This window comes from Stegostoma tigrinum, chromosome 14, assembly GCF_030684315.1.
Source record: "Stegostoma tigrinum isolate sSteTig4 chromosome 14, sSteTig4.hap1, whole genome shotgun sequence".
Lineage (NCBI taxonomy): Eukaryota > Metazoa > Chordata > Chondrichthyes > Orectolobiformes > Stegostomatidae > Stegostoma > Stegostoma tigrinum.
In genome coordinates, this window is record NC_081367.1 from 51,914,522 (window position 1) to 51,935,730 (window position 21,209).

At 41.6% G+C, this 21,209-nt stretch overlaps 1 protein-coding gene and 1 long non-coding RNA gene across 3 annotated transcripts in view; one reads left to right on the top strand and one right to left on the bottom strand.

Moving 5' to 3' along the window:
• Positions 1-15,757, top strand: LOC132210511 (uncharacterized). The gene is made up of 3 exons (XR_009446639.1): positions 1-61; positions 13,539-13,639; positions 15,714-15,757. It is a non-coding gene; the product is annotated as an uncharacterized LOC132210511 (long non-coding RNA).
• The window catches only part of LOC125457532 (fetuin-B-like), a 19,930-nt gene continuing 10,027 nt past the window's right edge, over positions 11,307-21,209 (bottom strand). For both annotated transcript variants that reach the window (XM_048541871.1, XM_048541870.1), the window contains 2 exons: positions 14,619-14,705; positions 11,307-12,017 (listed from right to left, as the gene is read on the bottom strand). In XM_048541871.1, coding sequence (XP_048397828.1) covers positions 11,721-12,017; positions 14,619-14,705 — 384 coding nt within the window. In that variant the 3' untranslated portion in view covers positions 11,307-11,720. The remainder of the gene's footprint in view (positions 12,018-14,618; positions 14,706-21,209) is intronic.

Genomic DNA, 21,209 nt, shown 5'->3' on the forward strand with positions numbered 1-21,209 from the left:
AGACTATCCAAGAACTCAAGCTGTACAAAGGCATGGAACTGATTTCCTTTCCCGTCAAACTGTAAGTATTTGTCAATATGTTCTTAGATACAATGCTGCATTTCTAAGATATTGAGAGGAAGGGCAGGGTGCAAAGTTTCATTTATCCTTACGCACTTAGTCTCTGACATTATTTGCATGACATGGCTTGTGCTAAATATATCAGAATAAGGTCCATTGTCAAAGGTCAATGAATGGCCCTCCATGACCCACTCTATCAAGGGCTATGCTAAATATTTTGAGAGTGATGTGAATGCCGATTTATCAAATTACTAGTGACTTGTTCAGTTTCTCGTATTCTCTTGCTCATTGACTGCACACATCAGCAGGAATGTATCCCAAATTGCATGTGCTACCTGCAGGCAGCCTGGCCCTCTTAAGGAGCAGGTGTTTTGTTAAATCAATGAGAAAGGTACACACTAGTCAGCAGGTAGAGAAGTGCCAAAACTGTACACTGTGCAGAGAATGCCATCTACAAGGCACAAGTCAGGAGCGTGATGGAATACTCCCCACTTGCCTGGATGATGCAGCTCCAACAACACTCAAGAAGCTTGACACCATCCAGGGCAAAGCAGTCTGCTTGATTGGCACCTCAGCACCAATTGTCTATTGTCTATTTAAAGATAGTAGAATCAAGGGTTATGGGGATAAGGCAGGAACAGGATACTGATTGTGGATGATCAGCCATGATCATAATGAATGGTGGTGCTGGCTTGAAGGGCCGAATGGCCTACTACAGCACCTATTGTCTATTGCCTATTGTCTCATCCACATGCACCCATTCTCTCCACCACCGACTTTCAATAGCTGCAGAGTGTACTATTTACAAGATGCACAGCAGAAATTCAACAAAGATCCCCAGACAGCACCTTCCAAACCCATGACCATTTCCAATTACAACAACAAAGGCAACAGATACATGGGAGCACCACCACCTGCAAGTTTCTCCAAGTCATCCATGATGCCGACTTAGAAACACATCACCATCCCTTCACTGTTGCTGTGTCAAAATTCTGGAATTTCCTTCCTAAAAGCATGCGGATCAACCTACAGCATGCAGACTGCAGCCATTCAAGAAGGCAACTCATCACCATTTTCTCAAGAATAACCAGGGACAGTCAATAAATGCTGGCCACTCAGCAATGCCAACATACCACAAGTGAATAATAATGAAAAAAATCCCTTGAATAGGTCTGGTGGTGGAGTCTTCATTCCATTTAACACTGTTCAACCATACGGTGTTAAGACAAGGCACTGGCTGCTCTGGAGAGTTGGAAAATGCAGCACTGACCTTCAAGTCAGCTTTGCACACTTACTTGCCTTATGATTTTGGCATGCTGCAGGCACTTTTCCAATTGTTCTTACCAAAAAGCATCTTGGGCATTCTCTTCAGAAATTTGTGTGTGTCTCCAGGATGCCATTTTCAAGTTTCAATATATCGTTTGTGTTTGATGAAGAGAAGCTGCATATTTCATACCAGCCCCCACCTGGTGTATATGTACCTTGTCTTTAAGAGAGTTCATCAAAAGGAGACAAACTGTGGAGCTGGATGAACATAGCAGGCCAAGCAGCATCTCAGGAGCACAAAAGCTGATGTTTCAGGCCTAGATCCAGGCCCGAAACATCATCTTTTATGCTCCTGAGATGCTGCTTGGCCTGCTGTGTTCATCCAGCTCCACACTTTGTTATCTTGGATTCTCCAGCATCTGCAGTTCCCATTATCACTCATCAAAAGGGAAACTGTGTGCTATGGGTCTGTGAGCTGTACACCCATAAAAATCCGTGTCTGGTCCACAATTGTAATGTATCATACGGTCATAATAAACTACTCCTGTGGGTAGATCGATTCATGATGTGCATGATAATTGTTAGGCCATTATCATTAACATGACACAATGTTCTTTAATAAATAGTGATTTTGTTTTATTCATCGAATTCCAGCCCTAAAATGGGATTTTCTGTTTATTAGCCTGATTTCTGTCACTTATTTTTGCTTTGTATGCAGGGTAAACTGACTATTGCTCATTTTTTCCAGATGTACAAGATATAAAATTTCTAAGTTAATTATCAATGAAAACTGGAGATAAACTCCTTTTCGAAGCACAGTCCCATGATAACAACCCCAAGGTTAACATTTCCAGGAATGTTTGTTCCATGTCAATAGATGTATAGTTTAAAAAATACTTTACAAACATCCCAGAAAAAACAAAAGCTTAGTGTCAATAGTAGACAACCTGTTGTGGCAGCATATCACAGACATAGTTTATACAGTGGCTATATTGAGTAAAGGGTTGCATTAATTCAGTTAGCTGGGCCAGCTGGTCAGAGATACTGACTACATAACTTCAATTCTCTCACTAGTTGAGATTACTGTGAAAGATTCTCTTTCTCACTATCTCTCCTTGATATGAGGCATGGTGACCCTCAGGTTAAGCCACCACCACTCATCTCTCTCTCTTTAATGAGTGAGAAGCCTGATGGTAAAGCAATGGTGACTTTAGTGTTGAGCAATAGACATATATCACTCACTTATGGCCATTTAATTCTTGTTACCTGTGGGACCCTTGGCAACGGATCAGCTGTGGTATGTTTTAAACCTCAGAGCAATGCTGACAACACGACTTTCCATGTGCGCAATAGTTTTTATTCGCAATGCCTAAAAATGTCCACGACATGTCTACCTCTGAATTCAGCTCATTTTACAGATTTGATTACTTTTTTTTAATGAATACTCAAGTTTATTAATCAACCTCAGTGATCAACAGTAGTAACAGATGTACACAATCAAAAACAAGGTAGTTGAATGCCATATGATATGGTGGCATCGTGATAATGTAATTTGTCAACACCAGGTTAATGTTCTGGGGAAAGGGGTTCAAACCTCCCTATGGTAGATGGCGTAGAGCAGATATTTCCATATTTCATTGCTGATTTGGAGGTTCTTCTCTGAGCAAATGGGTCATTATGTCTCTTAAGTACAACAGTAGTGCACATAAAAATACATTTCTTTGACTGTAAATTCATGCTAATAGAGTCATAGAGATATACAGCATGGAAACAAATCCTTCAGTCTAACTCATCCACGATAATCAGATATCATAAAATAAATGTAGTCCCATTTGCCAGCATTTAACCAATATCCCACTAAATGCTTCCTATTCATAAATCCATTCAGATGTCTGTTCAATGTTGTAATTGTACCAGCCTCTACCACTTCCTCTGGCAGTTCATTCCATACACACACCACCTCTGCATGAAAAGTTGCCCCTTGGGTCCCTTTTAAATCTTTCCCTGCTCATCTTAAGCCTATGACCTCTAGTTTTGGACTCCCCACCCCAAGAAAAAGACCGTATCTTTTTACCCGATCCATGTTCCTCATGATTTTATAAACTTCTATAAAGTCACCCCTCAGTTTCTGACACTCCAGAGAAAATAGTTCCAGTCTAGTCAGCCTCTTACAATAGCTCAAACCCTCCAATCCTGGTAACAGTCTTGTAAATCTTTTCTAAGCCCTTTCAAGTTTCACAACATCCTTCCTCTTGCAGGGAGACAAGAACTGAATGCAGAATTCCATTAGTGGCCTAACCATTGTCTTGTAGGGCCAATTACTTTACCAAACACTTTCCTCATGATCCTATCTATCTGTGACTCCAGCTTTAAGGAGCTATGAACCTGCCCTCCAAGGTCTCTGTTCAGCAGCACTCCCCAGAAGCTTACCCCAACATCCTCTGACACTTCCGTCATCTGCAATCCGAGCCCTCACCAAAAACATTTTTCCATCCCCATCCTTGTCTGCTTCCCAGAGGGACCACTCTGTCTGGTACTCCATTGTCCACTCCACACTCCCCTCCAACCTCACCACACCCGGCACTTTCCCCCGCAACCACAGGAAGTGCTACACCTGCCCCTACACGTCCCCCCTCACTTCCATCCCAGGCACCAAGAAGACTTTCCACATCAAGCAGATGTTCACCTGCACATCTGCTAATGTGGTACACTGCATCCGCTGTTCCCGTTGTGACCTCCTCGACATTTGGGAAACCAAGCGGAGGCTTGGGGACCGCTTTGCAGAACACCTACGCTCGGTTCGCAATAAACAACTGCACCTCCCAGTTGCAAACCATTTCAACTCCCCCTCCCATTTCTCAGACGACATGTCCATCATGGGCCTCCAGGTTGCAGGATCAGCACCTCATATTTTGCTTGGGAACCCTGCAGCCCAATGGTATCAATGTGGGCATCAGAAGCTTCAAAATCTCCCCTCCGCCTACCGTATCCCAAAACCAGCCCAGCTTGCCCCTGCCTCCATAACCTGTCCTTCCTCTCACCTATCCCCTCCTCCCACCTCAAGCCCCATCCCTATCTCCTACCTACTAGCCTCATCCCACCCCCTTGAACTGTCCGTCCTCCCTGGGCTGGAATATCCGCTCCCTACCTCCCCACCTACACTCACCTTTACTGGCTCCATCCCCGCCTCTTTGACCTGTCCGTCTTCTCTCCACCTATATTCTCTTCAATCCATCTTCTATCCGTCTCCCCCTCTCCCTATTTATTTCAGAACCCCCTTCCCCGCCCCCATTTCTGAAGAAGGGTCTAGGCCCGAAACATCAGCTTTCCTGCTCCTCTGATGCTGCTTAGCCTGCTGTGATCATCCAGCTCTGCACCTTGTTATCTCAGTGTATAAGTCCTGCCCTGATTTGCCTTTCCAAAATGCAGCACCTCACACTTATCTAAATTAAACTCCATCTGTCACTCCTCAGCCCATTGGCCCATTTGATCAAGATCCTGTTGTACTCGGAGGTAACTGTCTTCACTGTCCACTGCACCTCCAATTTTGGTGCCATCTGCAAACTTACTAACCTTACCTCCTATGTTCATGTCCAAACTATTTAAATAAATGACAAAAAGCAGCGGACCAAGCACTGATCCTTGTAGCACACTGCTGGTCACAGGCCTCCGGTCTGACAAGCAACCCTCATCCACCACCCTCTGTTTTCTACTTTTGAACCAGTTCTGTATCCCTTTATTCTGTGAGATCTAACCTTGCTACTAGTCCGCCATGAGGAACATTGTCAAATGTAGTAAAAGTCCAGTTAGATCACATCCACCATTCTTCCGTCATCGATCCTCTTTGTTATTTCTTCAAAAAACTCAATCAAGTTACTGAGGCACGATTTCCCACACACAAAACCATGTTGACTGTCCTTAATCAGTCCTTGCCTTTCTAAATACATGTGAATCCTGATCCTCAGGATTACCTCCAACAACTTGCCCACCATCATGCCAGGCTCACTGATCTATAGTTCCCTGGCATTTCCTTACCACCTTTCTTAAACGGTGGCACCACGTTAGCCAACCTCCAGTCTTCTGACACCTCACCTGTGGCTATCGATGATACAAATATCCCAATAAGGGGCTCAACAATCTCTTCCTTAGCTTTCCACAGAGTTCTAGATATATCTGATCAAGTCCTCGGGATTTATTCACCTTTAAGTGTTTTAAGATGTCCAGCACCTCCTTCTCTGTAATATGGACATTTTTCGAGATTATCGCTAATTATTTCCCCATGTTCTCTATCTTCCATATTCTTTCCCCACAGTAAACACTACTTCAAAATATTTGTTTGGTATCTCCCCCATCTCTTTAGGTTCCACACATTGGCAGACTTCTGATCTTTAAGGGAGCGAGTTCTCTCCCCAGTTACTCTTTTGTCCTCAGTATATTGGTAGAATGCCTTTGGATTCTCCTTAACCTTATTTGCCATAACTATCACATGTCCCCATTTTGTTCTCCTGATTTCCCTCCAAAGTATACTCCCACTGCTTTTATATTCTTCCAGAAAATCACTTTATTTCTGCTGCCTATACCTGACATATGCTTCCTTCTTATTTGCGACCAACACCTCAAATTCTCTAGTAATCCAGCATTCCCTACCCCTACCAGCCTTTCCTTTCACCCTAACAGGAACAAGCTGTCTCTGGACTTTTCTTATCTCGTTTTTGAAGGCTTCCCATTTTCCACCCGTCCCTTTACCTGCAAACATCTGCCCCCAATCAACTTTTGAAACTTGTGTCAGAGATAATGGGAACTGCAAATGCTGGAGAATCCGAGATAACAAAGTGTGAAGCTGGATGAGCACAGCAGGCCAAGCAGCATCTTAGGAGCACAAAAACTGATGTTTCGGGCCTAGACCCTTCATCATGCTTGGCCTGCCGTGTTCATCCAGCTCCACACTTTGTTAACTTTTGCAAGTTTTTGCCTAATACCTTCAGAATTGGCCTTCCTCCAAATTAGAATTTTAAATTTTAGATTCGGTCTATCCTTTTCCATCACTATTTTAAATCTCACAGAATTATGGGCACTAACCCCAAAGTGCCCCCCCCCCAACTGACACCTCAGTCACCTGCACCGCCTTATTTCCCAAGAATTGGTCAGGTTTTGCACCTTCTGTCGTAGGTACATCCACATACTGAATCAGAAAATTTCCTTGTGTACACTTAACGAATTCCTCTCCATCCAAGCCCTTAACACTATGGCAGTCCCAGTCTGTTTAGAAAGTTAACATCCCTTACCATAATCACCCTATTATTCTCACAAATAACTGAGATCTCCTTACAAATCCATGTCTCAATTCTCCGCTAACTAATGGAGGGTCTATAGTACAATCCCAATAAGGTGATCATCCCTTTCTTATTTCTCATTTCCACCCAAATAAATTCCCTGGATGTATTCCCAAGAATATCCTCCCCAAATACAGCCATAATGTTATCCCTAATAAAAAAAAACCCACCATTCCCCCCTTCCTCTCTTGACTCCATTTCAAACCGTCTTATGGCATCTATACCCTGGAACATTAAGCTGCCAGTCCTGTCCATCCCTGTGCCATGTCTTTGTAATTGCTATGATATCCCAGTCTCAGATTCCCAACCATGCCCTGAGTTCATCTGCCTTATCTGTTAAGCCTCTTCAATTGAAATAAATGCAGTTTAATTTAACTATACTACCTCATTCTCTGCTTTATTCCTGCCAGCCCTGTCTTTTCCCAACTGCAACAGTCTCAGACTGATCTCTTTTCTCACTACCTCCCTGGGTCCCACCCTCCCAGTAAACTAGTTTAAATCGTCCTGAGCAACTCCAGCAAACCCCCTTCAGGAGCAATCTGTCCTTCCTATACAGATCACTTCTACTTCAGAAGATATTCCAATAATCCAAAAATATGAATCCTTCTCCCATGCACCAGCTCCTCAGCCATGCATTTATATGCTCTCTCCTCCTATTCCGACCCTCACTAGCTCATGGCACCGGGAGCAATCCGAATATTACTACCATTGAGGACCTCCTTTTTAAATTCCTGCCTGAGTTCGTATATTCTCTCCTCAGAATCTCCGCATTTTTACTTGCAATATCATTAGGCCCAATGTGTGCATCAATCTCCTGCTGCTCCCTCTCCACTTTGAGAATATTCTGCACCATCTCCAAGATATTCTTGATCCTGGCACCAGGGAGGCTACACACCATTCTGATGTCTCATTGTCGCTGCAGAAACATCTGTCTGTTCCTCTGGCTAGAGAGTCCCCTATCACAATTGATCTCTTGGAATTTGACCTATCCCTTGTTACATTAGCACCAGCCTCAGCTCCAGAAACCTGGCTGTCAGTGCTACATTCCCCTGAGAGTGCATTGTCCCCTACATTTTCCAAAAACAGGATACTTGTTTGAAATGGTGATAGCCACAGGGGCCTCCTCCACTACCTACCCCCCTCTCCCACCTTTCTTAGAGATCACCCATCTACCTGACTGTATCTACGGATTTTCTCCCTCTCTGCAACTGCCATCCATCACGCCCCCGAGCTCCTGTAAATTCCTCACTGCCTCTAACTGCTGCTCCAACGGATCCATGCGATCCAAAAGGATTCACTACCAAACATGCTGCCTGCAGACATAATCATCAGTCACATGGAAACTCTCTCTAATCTCCCACATTGCTCTACTAAAGGCCATCCTTGCACCATAGCAATCTACAGACCCAGAAAATAGCAGTCTTACTTTTTTTTCCCTTTATTCATTCATGGGATGAGGGTGTCACTGGCTAGGCAGCATTTATAGTCCATCCCTAATTGCCCACAAGGCAGGTAAAAGTCAACTACATCGCTGTGGGTCCAGGGTCACATGTAGGCCAGACCAGATGAGGATGGCAGTTTCCTTCCCTAAAGGCCATTAGTGAACCAGATGGGTCCTTCCTGACAATCAGCAACGGATTCATGGTCATCTTTAGATTCTTAATTCCAGATATTTTATTGAATTCAAATTCCACCATCTGTCGTGGTGGGATTTGAACCCAGGTCCCCAGAACATTATCTGGGTCTCTGGATGAATAGTCCAGTGAGATAATACCACTAGGTCACTGCCTCCCCTTCTGTAAACTACTCCGCTCCAGGCTAGTTTAGTACCAATGCATTTATATTTTTAAAGTTTAAACAAGGGACAGACCTTGATAGCAAAATCGAAAAATCCCACTCTCCAAACTCTGTAGATTTACAAAAGAAAACCAGTAAGGATACACTTTAAAAAGCCACGACTCCACAACCAAAGATATATTTCCCTCCCCACCCCTATATCTGCCTTCCATAAGGACTGTTCTCTCCATAATTCCTTCGTCTGCTCCACATTTCCCACTAAACCCACTACCCCTGGCACTTTTCCCTGGGATTGCAGAAAGTGCTACACGTGCCCCGACACCAATACCCTCACCTCCATTCAAGGCACAAAACAAACCTTCCACATCAGATAGGCATTCACCTGCACATCCGACAACTTGGTCTACTGTATCCACTGCTCCCGCCGTGGCCTCCTCTACATCAGTAAGACCAAGCAGAGGCTTGGAGACCACTTTGTACAGCACCTGCACTCTGCTCGCGACAAACGACAACAACTTCCAGTCGCGAACCATTTCAACTCCCCCTTCCACCCACTGGGTGACACGTCCAACCTGGGCCCCCTCCAGTGTCACAACGACACCACCCGCAAACTGCAGGAGAAGCACCTCATATTGTGCCTCAGGAGCCTACAGCCTAGTGGCCTAAACATATATAACTTACCAGTTTTAAAATCTCCCCAGACCCAGCCTCATCCCATGACCAACCCTCGCTCTCATCCCCGCCTCCTTGACCTGACACAACCTGTCCATCTTCTCTGCCATCTATCAGTCCCTCGCACCTCACTGACTAATCCCCACCACTGCCTACCTGCACTCACCTATCACCATCCCACCTACCTTCCCCAGTCCCACCCTTCCTCTCTCTATTTTTTTCGCTGAGTGCTCTTTCCCCTCCCCCATTTCTGAAGAAGGGTCCCAACCCAAAATATCAACTTTCCTGCCCCTCTGATGCTGCCTGGCCTGCTGTGTTCCTCCAGCTCCACACTGTGTTATCTCTCACTCCAGCATCTGCAGTTCTTGCTATCTCTTAGTTGCTCCCTTGGTGTGAGCTCCCTCACACAGGTTTCTCCAAGTTCAGCTGTGAAATTCGCTGTTTATTCATTTTTCTTAGAACGAACTCTGATGTCCAGAGATACTTGAAATCAGACAGCAGAGGCAGTGACTATGCAGATTACTGCTGGGTCAGACAGCACTGTAGATTTCTTTCTCTGCTAAATCACTGCTAATGTGGTCACTGCCCTTTGTCTGTCTTTCTCCTTTTTAAAGTGCCATTGTTTTGACTTTTTTTTAACCACAAAGTTACAAAACAATGCATCATCTTCTAAAACAGTAATGAGTGCTCCGGGAATTCAAGAAAATCAGCTCCAACACTGAAAATACCTCAAAAAAGGAGCTGCTCTTACAGCCACAACATACTCCCATCCTCCGTCTTGGTTTACCCAGAATCCTTCTGTATTACAAAACAAATGCAATATCTGTGTATTTAACCATTCATGCCTGGCCTTTTAATTCCATACATAGAGATCAATTTGAAGCAATTGCTGAGATATTTGGAACGTCTGTCGAAGTCTGTAGAATCCAATTGATTTTCAGAAATGTCCCTGCACTAATGAATGGCCTTGTGTGTCTAGGACACATCTGAAGCAACATAAACCTCAAATCGTGGTTTACCACAAATGGAATGACCTTTTGTCCCAACTGTTAAAATGTACAAAAAGCTATTCCAAATTAAGTGTTAGAGAAGTAGCATCTAAAGTTTGCAGCTTTGCTCCTGAACTTTTCTCTTTCCCATTGATAAAAATATTGACAATGGGGGATAAAGGCTGCTTAGCTAAGAATCAAGCATAATCCAATTGGTTAATTTATTCTTTTTGCTTTCCAATTGACGTCAGGAGGCATTGCATTACAAAGATGGAGACGCTGATTGACTAATGCTGGAAAGTAGGCTATGTCATGTGATGAAACCTCAAAGAATGCATCTAAACAAATAAAAACTGAAAGAACTGCAAAATGCTGTAAATCAGAAACAGAAGCACAAATAGCTGGAAAAGCTCAACAGGTCTGGCAGCATCCATGGAGAGAAATCAGAGTTAACGTTTTGGGTCAAGTGACCCCTGGTTCTGAGAAAGGGTCACTCGACCTGAAACATTAACTCTGATTTCTCTCCATAGAAGCTGCCGCACCTGTCGAGCTTTGCCAGCAATTTCTCTGCTCTCGTTACATCTAGACAAAGTTGACTGTTGTCAGTCCAAACCATAATTTAGGCCCAGACTCTCAATTAGAACTCTTCTTGTTGTCAGTCACCATTTGAGAGGAGGTGATGGTCTAGTTGTATGATTGCCGGACTGTTAATCCTGAGAAACAGATAATGATCTGGGGTCCCTGGTTTGATGGTGGAATTTGAATTTAACAAATATTTGGAATTAAGAATCTAATGATAACTGTGAATCCATTGTCAATTGTCACAGAAACCCATCTGGTTCACTCACATCCTTGAGGGAAGGAAGCTGCCATTTTTACCTGGTCTGGACTACAAGTGGTTCTAGCTCACTGCAATATGATTGACTCTTAACTGCCCTCTGGGCAATAAATGCTGGCCAACTAGTGATGTCCTCATCCTGTGCATGAACAAAGGAGAACAAATTCATCCCATTACCTTATTTCCAGGTTGAAATTAAGAAAGAAAAGTTTCCTGACTATTTTTTTTAAATGATCATTAACAAATAAATAAGTTGTGAGTGCCATTGTGTGCCAAGCTGGAGTTGTTTCATAATTAGACAATTAGAGTAAAAACAAAAGGTGAAGATTACAGTGCGTTTTATTTCAAGTAATCTTTTGGAAGAAATGCCTACACATGCACACGAATAACAGCTTATGTTATTTTTTATTGAAAAGTTATCTTTAAATTTTTAAGAAAGCCTATTGTTATACACATTGTAACATTAATCTCTGCCCCTTATCTCAGATTAATTTTCATCTTGAAATTCATGATTATGGCAAAGTTAAAAGCAGAAATTCAGGGCAATTCTTCACACATTTCCAATAGAAAGAATTTCTATCAGCTTGTCAGTAGTTGAAGGAGATAAATTCAAACAGATTCCATATTTGGATGGAAAATCATGATCAACTTGTGTTTAAACTTACAATCAGTGCTTCTACCCCATCATGTCCCACACACTGAAGAACAAAGCTTTCCCTTTCCTTTCTGGCTTTCTGTTTATGTCTTTGTCTCTTCCTTATTTGGTTATTGAGTTCTCAGGACATACCTGGGTTGACCTGGACAGGTATATGGATGGGGAGGGAGATTTGGGAAAATGTGATAATGAATGGTTGGACGTCTGAAAGGGCCACGATGCCTCCGCATTTGTTGTTCCTCTGATGACTCTGATGAAGATGAGTCTTTCCTCCCTGGCCGGTTCATCTTCTGCCGTTTGGACTTGGAAATGGATCTCTTAAGCTTGGGCTTAAATATCTGTTCTCCATCTGGATAATTGTCCTCATGAGGCTCCACTAGCCCACTTAATCCTTGGACTGTAACTCCCTGAAATAAAATTTTTAAAAATTTGTTGCATTTAAAAGTGTCAATTGCCCTAGAAAAATCAATTTACAATATAGAATTATCAGTTGGTTTGTCATAAGTGTCTACTTTCTGTTGTTCCTGTCAACAATAATTATTTTAGAGTTGCTTTTGATTCTAATTCAACTAAAAATTTTAATTAAAAATCTAATAACAATCCCCTCAAAGTTTCTGCCCACACAAATTCTTAAAAATAGTAGCCTTCATTAGTCAGAACAGTGAGTATATGAGTTGAGATGTCATGTTGCAGCTATACAGGACATTGGTTGGACCAATTTTGGAATATTGCGTTCACTTCTGGTGTCCTTGCTAAAGGAAAGATGATGTAAATCTTCTCTAAGCCTTTTCAAGTTTAAAAAGGATGTTGGAGGTTTTGAGTTTAGGAAGAGGCTGAATAAGATGGGGCTTTTCTCTTTGGAGGATTGAAGGCTGAGGGATGACATTATAGAGGTTTATAAAATCATGAGGGGCTTGGAAAGAGTGAACAGCCAAGGTCTTTTATTCAGAGTGGGGGAGTCCAAAACTGAGGGCATAGGTTTAATATGAGAAGGGAATGACTTAAAAGGGACTGATGGGGCAATATTTTCATGCAGAGGGTGCTGTGTGTATGGAATAAGCTGCAAGACAAAGTGGTGGAGGCTGATACGATTACAACATTTAAAAGGTATCTGGATGATAATATGAATAGGAAGGGTTTAGAGGGATATGGGCCAAATGCTGGCAAAAGGGGCTAGATTAATTTGGGATATCTGGTCGGCATCACCAAGTTGAACTGAAGGGTCTATTTCCATGCTGTACGACTTTATGACTCTGAGTGTAATCAATCCCTCTCCCATTCTATGAACCATTATAAAATTCATTGGCGCAAGGGAGCAGAATGGGAATTGAGTGGTCCATGACCCCCTGCATGTCAGTTATCAAAATAAGCCTGCAATTGTGATGCTTCATCAAGTGGGAAGGATGCTGACTAGACGTTCAAAGAGAGGGAGGGCTGTCTGCTCAATGAGGACAGTAGACTGGGTCACCAGGCTGCAGATGGAAAATACCATGTAAGGATATTCAATTATGGTTACATGTCTACAGGTCCTCTGCATCATGAATGTCTCTGTATCTTTTATTGAAGGCTCAAAAAAAAGACCTCACAAACAATTATAAGGAAACCATTCAGACACTGCCACCAATGGAACTACGGTCAATTTTCAGCCACGGTCTCTGTGGCAGGCAGGATCTTCCCACCTTGCTTCTTCTCACAGCTGCTGTAAAACACCACCAACCCTTTCATGGTCATGTCTGGGAAACATCAAGGACAATGAGCAACTGTGTCATTAACAACCCAACAGCGCATTAATTAGTCATTTCAAAATATTGGGAAGGCCACCAGTTTCTACTCATCAATGCTCACTTCTGTCAGCTTTCTCATTTTGGGAACTGCCAGGGATTGTTGGATTCCCAATTTGACATCATGTCCAATTTTACATTTTGCAGGATTGGTGAGGGGAGAAGCTCTCCCAAATTTCAGATGTAAGATCCAGCCCAAACGTTTCAAGAGGTTAGCAAAACACACATCAGAAGGAACCTCAACAGAGGTAGGAGAATGGTGGAGTAATCTCTGAATTAAAGCATAGTTCTGATCTGATACTAACTTTACTGCTGAAGAAAACTAGTTATTAACAAATAAAAAGCTAGTTGCACATTGACAGACACACAAGCAAGAACTAAAGAAGCTATTACATGCAAAAACAGGATACAAATTTATCAGAAAATCTACCCACGGGTTAGGTTGCTCAAAAACTAGGCCATCAGCTCCAGCAGCATTTTAGATGAGAAGAGAGAGAGAAAAGAGAAAGCATTGCAGTCTGTCAGGCCATCACAGGAAGTTTGTTTTTTATTGCAAGTGCCAAATGCTGGGCTTCTAGTCCAGATCGTAGCATCTTGAAGTTAAATCCTATACACAGTAGGGGTTTACAGTGGGTATTAGGGGCTGAACCATGGCAGTTGCATGCTGACAGCATTGTTGAAGAAGTCTGAATTATGCAAATCTACAACCTGCTCCATTGATCAGTAATTTAGTTTTTACAGAAGAATCCTTCAAGAGCAGTAGGTTCCTGAAATTGCATATGCAAGGGATCTTAATGACTAACTGCAATGAATACCAAGCTTCCTTCCTTAAGCATTCCATCATTAGGTGCTGATTGAATGGGCACTATCACCAAAATTGATGCTCTTTACCCTGTTCCACTAAAAACAGACAGAACAAAGACACATTTCTACTTGATGATGCTTCAGGAGAAACTACTTGAAGTCCAAATCCAATATCGACATGAGAACAATAATTAAGCAGAAGTTGCAGAACCATATTATAATCAAGGCCGTCATAAATGTTAGAAAGGACAATGTAGTCATGACATGTAAGACAGCAGTCAGAAACAGACTTTAAAGTGCAAAAGGAACCACAGGAATAACTATGAACATTCATAGAATGAGTTAATAATATATTGAATCCTGGACTTTTCTGAGATCCAAAGGAATTAAAGGAGTTGTGCAGATAAAGTTCAGTGTAACTACCTTTGTTGCATAAATCTCACAGTTCACATCAACCTCATCATCATCAGGGCTCTCCAAATCAAAAGATGCTGTACAGAAACCCAAATGCTGCAAAGGAATGCAAATAATGATTTTTTTCTTGAAAATTATTAAATCATACATCATAAATTTATTGCAATTTTCCATTTATTAAATGTACTATGTATCAAGATTAAATTGTATGTGCGCTTGGATTTTCTGGTCAGAATGATATCATTCAGAAAACGCTGTAAGTTAAAAGTGAACGTTGTTGCAGCCACAGAGAGGACACACTTTTGATGAGTCACATCAGTTCACCTCATTCATCCGCTGCAGGCACTTAAAAAGCACCAATCACAGAGAATTAGACATCAGCCTATCCTTTCAGGAAAGTGGAAGGGGAAGAAGAAAGGGGAAAATTATTTGAATCGGTAAGGGTTTGCTGGGAAGCTGAAGAAAATTGAAACAACTGTGCAAAATTGCTCTGTTACTTCTGTTCTAAACATAACATCACACAGCTTTGCAAAAAGGGTGACAACAGAGAGAAATACCTTTGGTGTAACATTTCTAAATATGTCGATTGTAGAGTTCGACCCAAAGACACATTCATAGAAATAATTCAGTAGAAATTCATTCAAGTCCAATTTGGTTCCAGAACTACAACTATGCTGGCAACACTGATGCCAATTGGAAGGCATTACTGGGTCAATGGGCTCGTTCCAGTACTTTTTGGGAGTACCTGGTGACTGGTATTCCTCACAAGGCAGTTCATCCCATTCCAGGAGAATACATTTGGAGCAGTTCTCTCACCGGCAGTGACCTCAGGCTTGTCTTAGAGATAATGTTGAGGAGAGTACAGCAGTCAGGGGATGAAAGAGAGGTTGGTCAACTGACCAGCGATCATTAATGAACCTCAGGAACACACTAGAGTTGGAATGAACAGTCCTGCCTCTCTTTTTATTGACACCTGTAAACGCTTGGCTTGTTTTACCTATCAAAGCAGTGTCCAGCATTTTGTGACATGTACAAGCTATGTTCTATTGAGAATATTGGGCTAAAATGTGCAAGTAATCCAAAATGCCACTCTACTCTCCACAGCAGCATGTGAAGAAGGGTCAGCCGAAGAACAACACAAAGAATAGTTCCACAGCTCCAACCATGCAATGTAAGCATGTCAATGAAATCCAAGAATTATCTACAATATTACAGCTTGCCGACCCCAGTCAGACAGTGCGTGTGACCAGTCTGAAATACAACATGGACACCATCAGAATAACTGAAGCCTTCGACTCCATCAAGTGACACTCTCCAAAAAGAATTAATAATAGGTATTAAATGCCAAAATGGAAACTGGCATGAGTGCAGATGTCATCCACTTAAAAATCTTACAAGAGATATACTCAGAAAGCCAGCACTCAGGTGCACTCCACAAATTAGCAAATGCTTATATCAGGTGTGACATCACATGCACTGGCATTATTTATCTTAAATGTCAGTATAATTGCTCAATTTTAACATGAAAAAGTGTTTACATTATTGAAACACCAGCAGTTATCGGCCTACCTGTATGCACATGCTTATAATCCATGAGTTACCAAGCCCATCAGTTGCCACGCCACTGATTCCAGACAACACCATCAACTCTGTCCATCTCCAGACTAACCTTTACCCAATAATGCTATTGGCAACTTTAAAGATCTCTGTTCTTCTGAAAGACAAAGCTCAACCCACCATCAACAGTCCTCATTGGTGTATCGTTCACAATCAAGTAAATTCCAGACTGCAATTGAATTCCATGATACAAAACAACATAGGAACATAGAAAGAGGAGTAGGCCAGTCAGCCCCTCAAGTCTGTTTTGCCATTCAATGAGGTTAAGGCTGGTCTATAACCTAACTCCATAAACCTGCTTATGGCCAATATCGCTCAATACTTTTGCTTTTATCTATCTCAGATTTATAATTAGCAACTGATCCAAGATCCACTAACATTTGTGGAAGAGAGTTCCAAATATCATCTGAAAAGTTAAGCATCATACTGAATGGTGCAGCTCACTTACATGTGTAGAAATATGGCATGGTATGCTTAGATCCAGTTAGACAGAATATTAAAAAAAAGATTTTGAAGATTGAATAATGATCCGTACAACCTTCCCTGGAGCACAAGAATTGACAACTTTTGAACGTCAGTCAGTAGAAATATTTTCCTTGGATTACCATTTGAATTATCCATCAGACAGGACAAATTCCAACAACATCTACATCTGTATCATTGAAGATCTACCAAGTTGTCCTCGTATTAAAGACACATCTCACAAAAACTAAACATGAGGATGATACAAACCTTTGCAGTCTCCTGACAATGGCAGCAAAATATGGTTTTACTTTCAACTGTAAAATCATCAAATCACCATGAACTAAATCAATTTCTTCAATCTACTCGTCAACTGTGTTGTGGGTCACTGGAAATCAGTCCTCACTTATTCCTAGAGTCACCATAAAATGAAAAAACTTTTAAATTTACTCAAAATTCACCAATTTACTTCTCTTTTGGACCCAGGTAAACAGAAAGCCTAGACCAGGTTTCTATAGTTAACAACTATTACTATTTATCACAAATAAATAGATTTTAACTGCAGGTAAATAATTACGAAACATCAATATACAATTCTACTAGTTATAGCTCTAGCTCCCTTATAAAACACCCACTGTACACTTACACACAGGCGCAGGAAGCAAAATGGGTGTTATGGGCATAGGGAATGACTAAGAAGGTCTGTCAATAGTCCCTGGCACAGGCTTTTCACTCAGGTGGTCCTTTTGGTTATTCCTCCTCAATCTTCTTTCTTCAGGTACTTTCATTTGTTTGCAAGAGGCACAGAGAAACTTGTTTATATTGACAGCAGCTGATGAGGGAAAATAAATTGACTCTCTTTGGGCTTAAGACATTTATTACGGCAGTGGAAAGAAACAACAGCCCCTTCCGGTGGGAGGTCCAATGGCTTCTATCCAAACATTCACACATACAAGCTGTTCAGCTACCTGGGAGGCAAACATGTAGTTGTTGGCAGACAGAAAGCCTTTGTCATCAACAGATGGTCACCACCCCACAGACCAATCAGCTATTTATCGCCAGCCAAATCACCATTTATACACACACCCTGGCTTCAGTTTGTTGTACTAATTTTCCTCACCACTTGAACAAGCAGCAGTGTGAGTAGCACTCACAATGATTGTTAGGTCACTTGCTTTTTAAAAGAACCATAAGCCTTTCCAAATTCCTTAGCTTTTAAAATAGTCCTTTTCTCATCTTTGTCTACAATCAAAAATATAGAAAATAGGAAATATATGGTCTCTACTCATTATTAGACATGATTCTACCAAAACAGAAGATATACAAAAGATGATTACACCACAATATAAAGCTGACTTCTAAAGATGTCTTAGTTTTTTGACTTTTAATACCCAATATTCCAGAATTTGCAAACGAAGTATCTTCTTTTCAAGATATTCCCTGCAAAAACATACCATACATATTGCAGGTAAATTACCTGCATAATTTTCAATTTCTCAGAAATGTGTTAAAATTCAGCAATTTCACAACAGCCACAACCATTAGAAATGCTTTACCGAAAGCCACACACATGTGTACCACTCTGACCCCTCCATGACTACTTGTGAAGATCGTAGGATAAGATGTGGTAGCACTATACAGACTAGGTTCTCAAATGATTATTTTTTACTTCCTTAGCAGAATTCCAAACGCTTTTAGGAAAAAAGATATTCCTTATACCCACAAGCGGATATTATTGAATGTGAATGCGAGGGCAGTCTCATCATAAAACTCATACAGTTTGTTTACAGCCAAGCTGAGTAAATTTAGCAAGCTATATCTGATGATCTGCTGCAACAGCTCTAAATGATGATCACCAGTAGAAGGAATGACACTTAACATGTCTCCATGCATCCTCATTCCGGTTAATCAGAGGTGAAGTGGCACTCCCGAGGAATGTAATTTTTAATACCAAACAAGTGGTAATTCTAGAAGCTCTACTTCAGGAGATGCTAGATCATACATGTACAGGTCACATGGCTGCAGAAAAAGACAGGAGATTCGTGCCTAAGTCCATCTATTGGATCAACATAACTAAAGATTTTGATCAGATCATCAAGTCTTGTGAAACTTGTCAATTCCATCATCCTCAACAATTGAGAGAAATTTTTATACCACATGTGATCCTTTCAGAGCCACTGTGCATAATGTCATAATGTCATAAGGTCATCATGTTTTACAGCATGGAAAGAGACCCTTCTGGCCCAACATGTCCATGCCAGTCATCACCTTTCTACTGTTGTCCTATTTTCCAGCACTTGGCCCGTAGCATTGTATGCTATGGTGTTTCAAGTGATCAGCTAAATACTACCTAAATGTTATGATGGTTCCAAATCTCAGTCATCATCACCGACAATGAGTTCCTCTGGGTAAAAACAAACTTCTTTAAATCCTCTCTATACCTCTAGACCTTTACCGTAAATCTATGCCCCATGCTTATCGATGCTAGGGGAAAAAAGTTCTCCCTAACTACCTTACCTATGCCCCTCATAAGTACATGCACCTCAGTCATGTCCCTCTCTCAGCCTACTCTGCTCTAAGGAAAACAACCCCAGCTATCTAGATAAAAAAAGGTGTAGAGCTATCTAGTCTCTCTTCTTGGCTGATATGGTCCATCCAGGCAACATCCTGGTAAATCTACTCTGAAGAGCATTCACATCCTTCCAATAGTGTGACAATCAGAACTGCACGTAGTTCTAAAGCTGTGGCCTAATTAGCATCTAATACAGCTCCATCATAACCTCTCTAAAGAACAAAGGCAAATATTCCTTATAACTTCTCAACCACCTTATTCACCTTTTTCATTGCCATCAAGGATCAATGGATGTGCACACCAAGATCCCTTTTGATCTTTTGCACATTCTCAGGGCTACCATTCATTATGAACCCACTTGCATTGTTTGTCCTCCCAAAATGCATCACCTCACACTTTTTAGGATTAAATTCCATTTGCCACTGTTCACCCTATCTGACTAACTGATCTATATCATCATGTATGCTCAGATGTTCCTCCATGCTATTTACCACACAGCAATTTTCATGCCCTCTTACCAATTAAACCTTCCACATTCATGCTAACCATAATGGACACCTCAAAATAACAGTAGCAAATCCTTGGGTTTATCACTGGACACAGACTTTCAGTCATGTAATCATCAACATTCAACCATCACATTCTGCCTGCTGCCACAAAGTCAACTTTGAGTCAAATTTGCCAAATTGCCCTGCATCCCGTGGACTTTTACCTTCATAGTCATGACTCAATGTCTTATCAAAAGCTACACCTAAATCTATATAGACCATATCCACTGCATTACTCTCATCCACACATCTAGTTACCTTTTCAAAAACTCAATCAAACCACGCTGACTATCTTTGGCTAATCCTTGTCTATCCAACTAGAGAATATTTCTTGCCCTCCCTCCAAATCTTTTTGAAACATTTCTCTGCCGCTGATGTGAAACTCACAGCCCTATCTTTCCTTGGTTTATACCTACTGACTTTTGTGAATACTGGTACCAGATTAACTGTCCTCCTCTCCACTGGCACCTCTCCTATGACTAGACAAGGTTTGACTATTAATGTCAGGGCTCCTACAATCCCCACCCTTGCCTCACACAGCATCCTGGGATATATCTCATCTGGGCCTGGGGACTTAACCAATTTTAAGCTGCTGAAATTGTTAATATCCTCCCTCTCTCAACTGTAATATAGTCAAGTATAGCACAGTCCTCTTCCCTAATCTCTGTACTGTCATTCTTCTCAGTTGTGAATATAGATATAAAGTGTTAATTTAAAATCTCACCTACGGCTTCTTACACAAATTTTACATTTAGGTCCAAAATGGGCTCTATTCTTTCTTGGTTATTCTGTCGCCCCAATATACTTATAAAATGCCTTTGGATTTTCCTTTATTTTAGCCACTGTTTATCATGTTCCCGTTTTTCTCTCTTAATTTAAGTATCCCACCACACTTCTCATTTGTCTCTAGGCTGCTGGTGCTCTCAGCTCTTAGCATCTTCCAATGGGCTTTCTTTTCTTTCCTTTTGCATTCCTGCACACACCTCAATATCCATTGTTCTCTGGAATTTTTGGTCCCACTCCTCACCTTCATGGGAGCATGTTGGCCCTGCACTTCAACTGTATTCTTCAAGTAGCTGCTCCCAGTCCACTTTGACCAGATATTGATCACCATGCCAAAACTAGTCTTCCTCCAGTTCAAGACTTTTATTTCTGGTCCATCTTGCCCTACCCCACGACTACTTTAAAATTTACCAAATTATGGTCACTATCATTGTAATGTTTTCCCACTGACTCTTAATCTGTGACCCAGCCTCATTCCCTAAAATTAAGAGCCACTCTGTCCTGTGTCTTGCAAGACTTTCTACATGCTGGCTTAGAAAGGTGTCCAGATACATTTTAAAACTTCCACCCTCCTCTCAGCCTTTACAATTTATCTATGGCAGTTAATGTTAAAAAAAT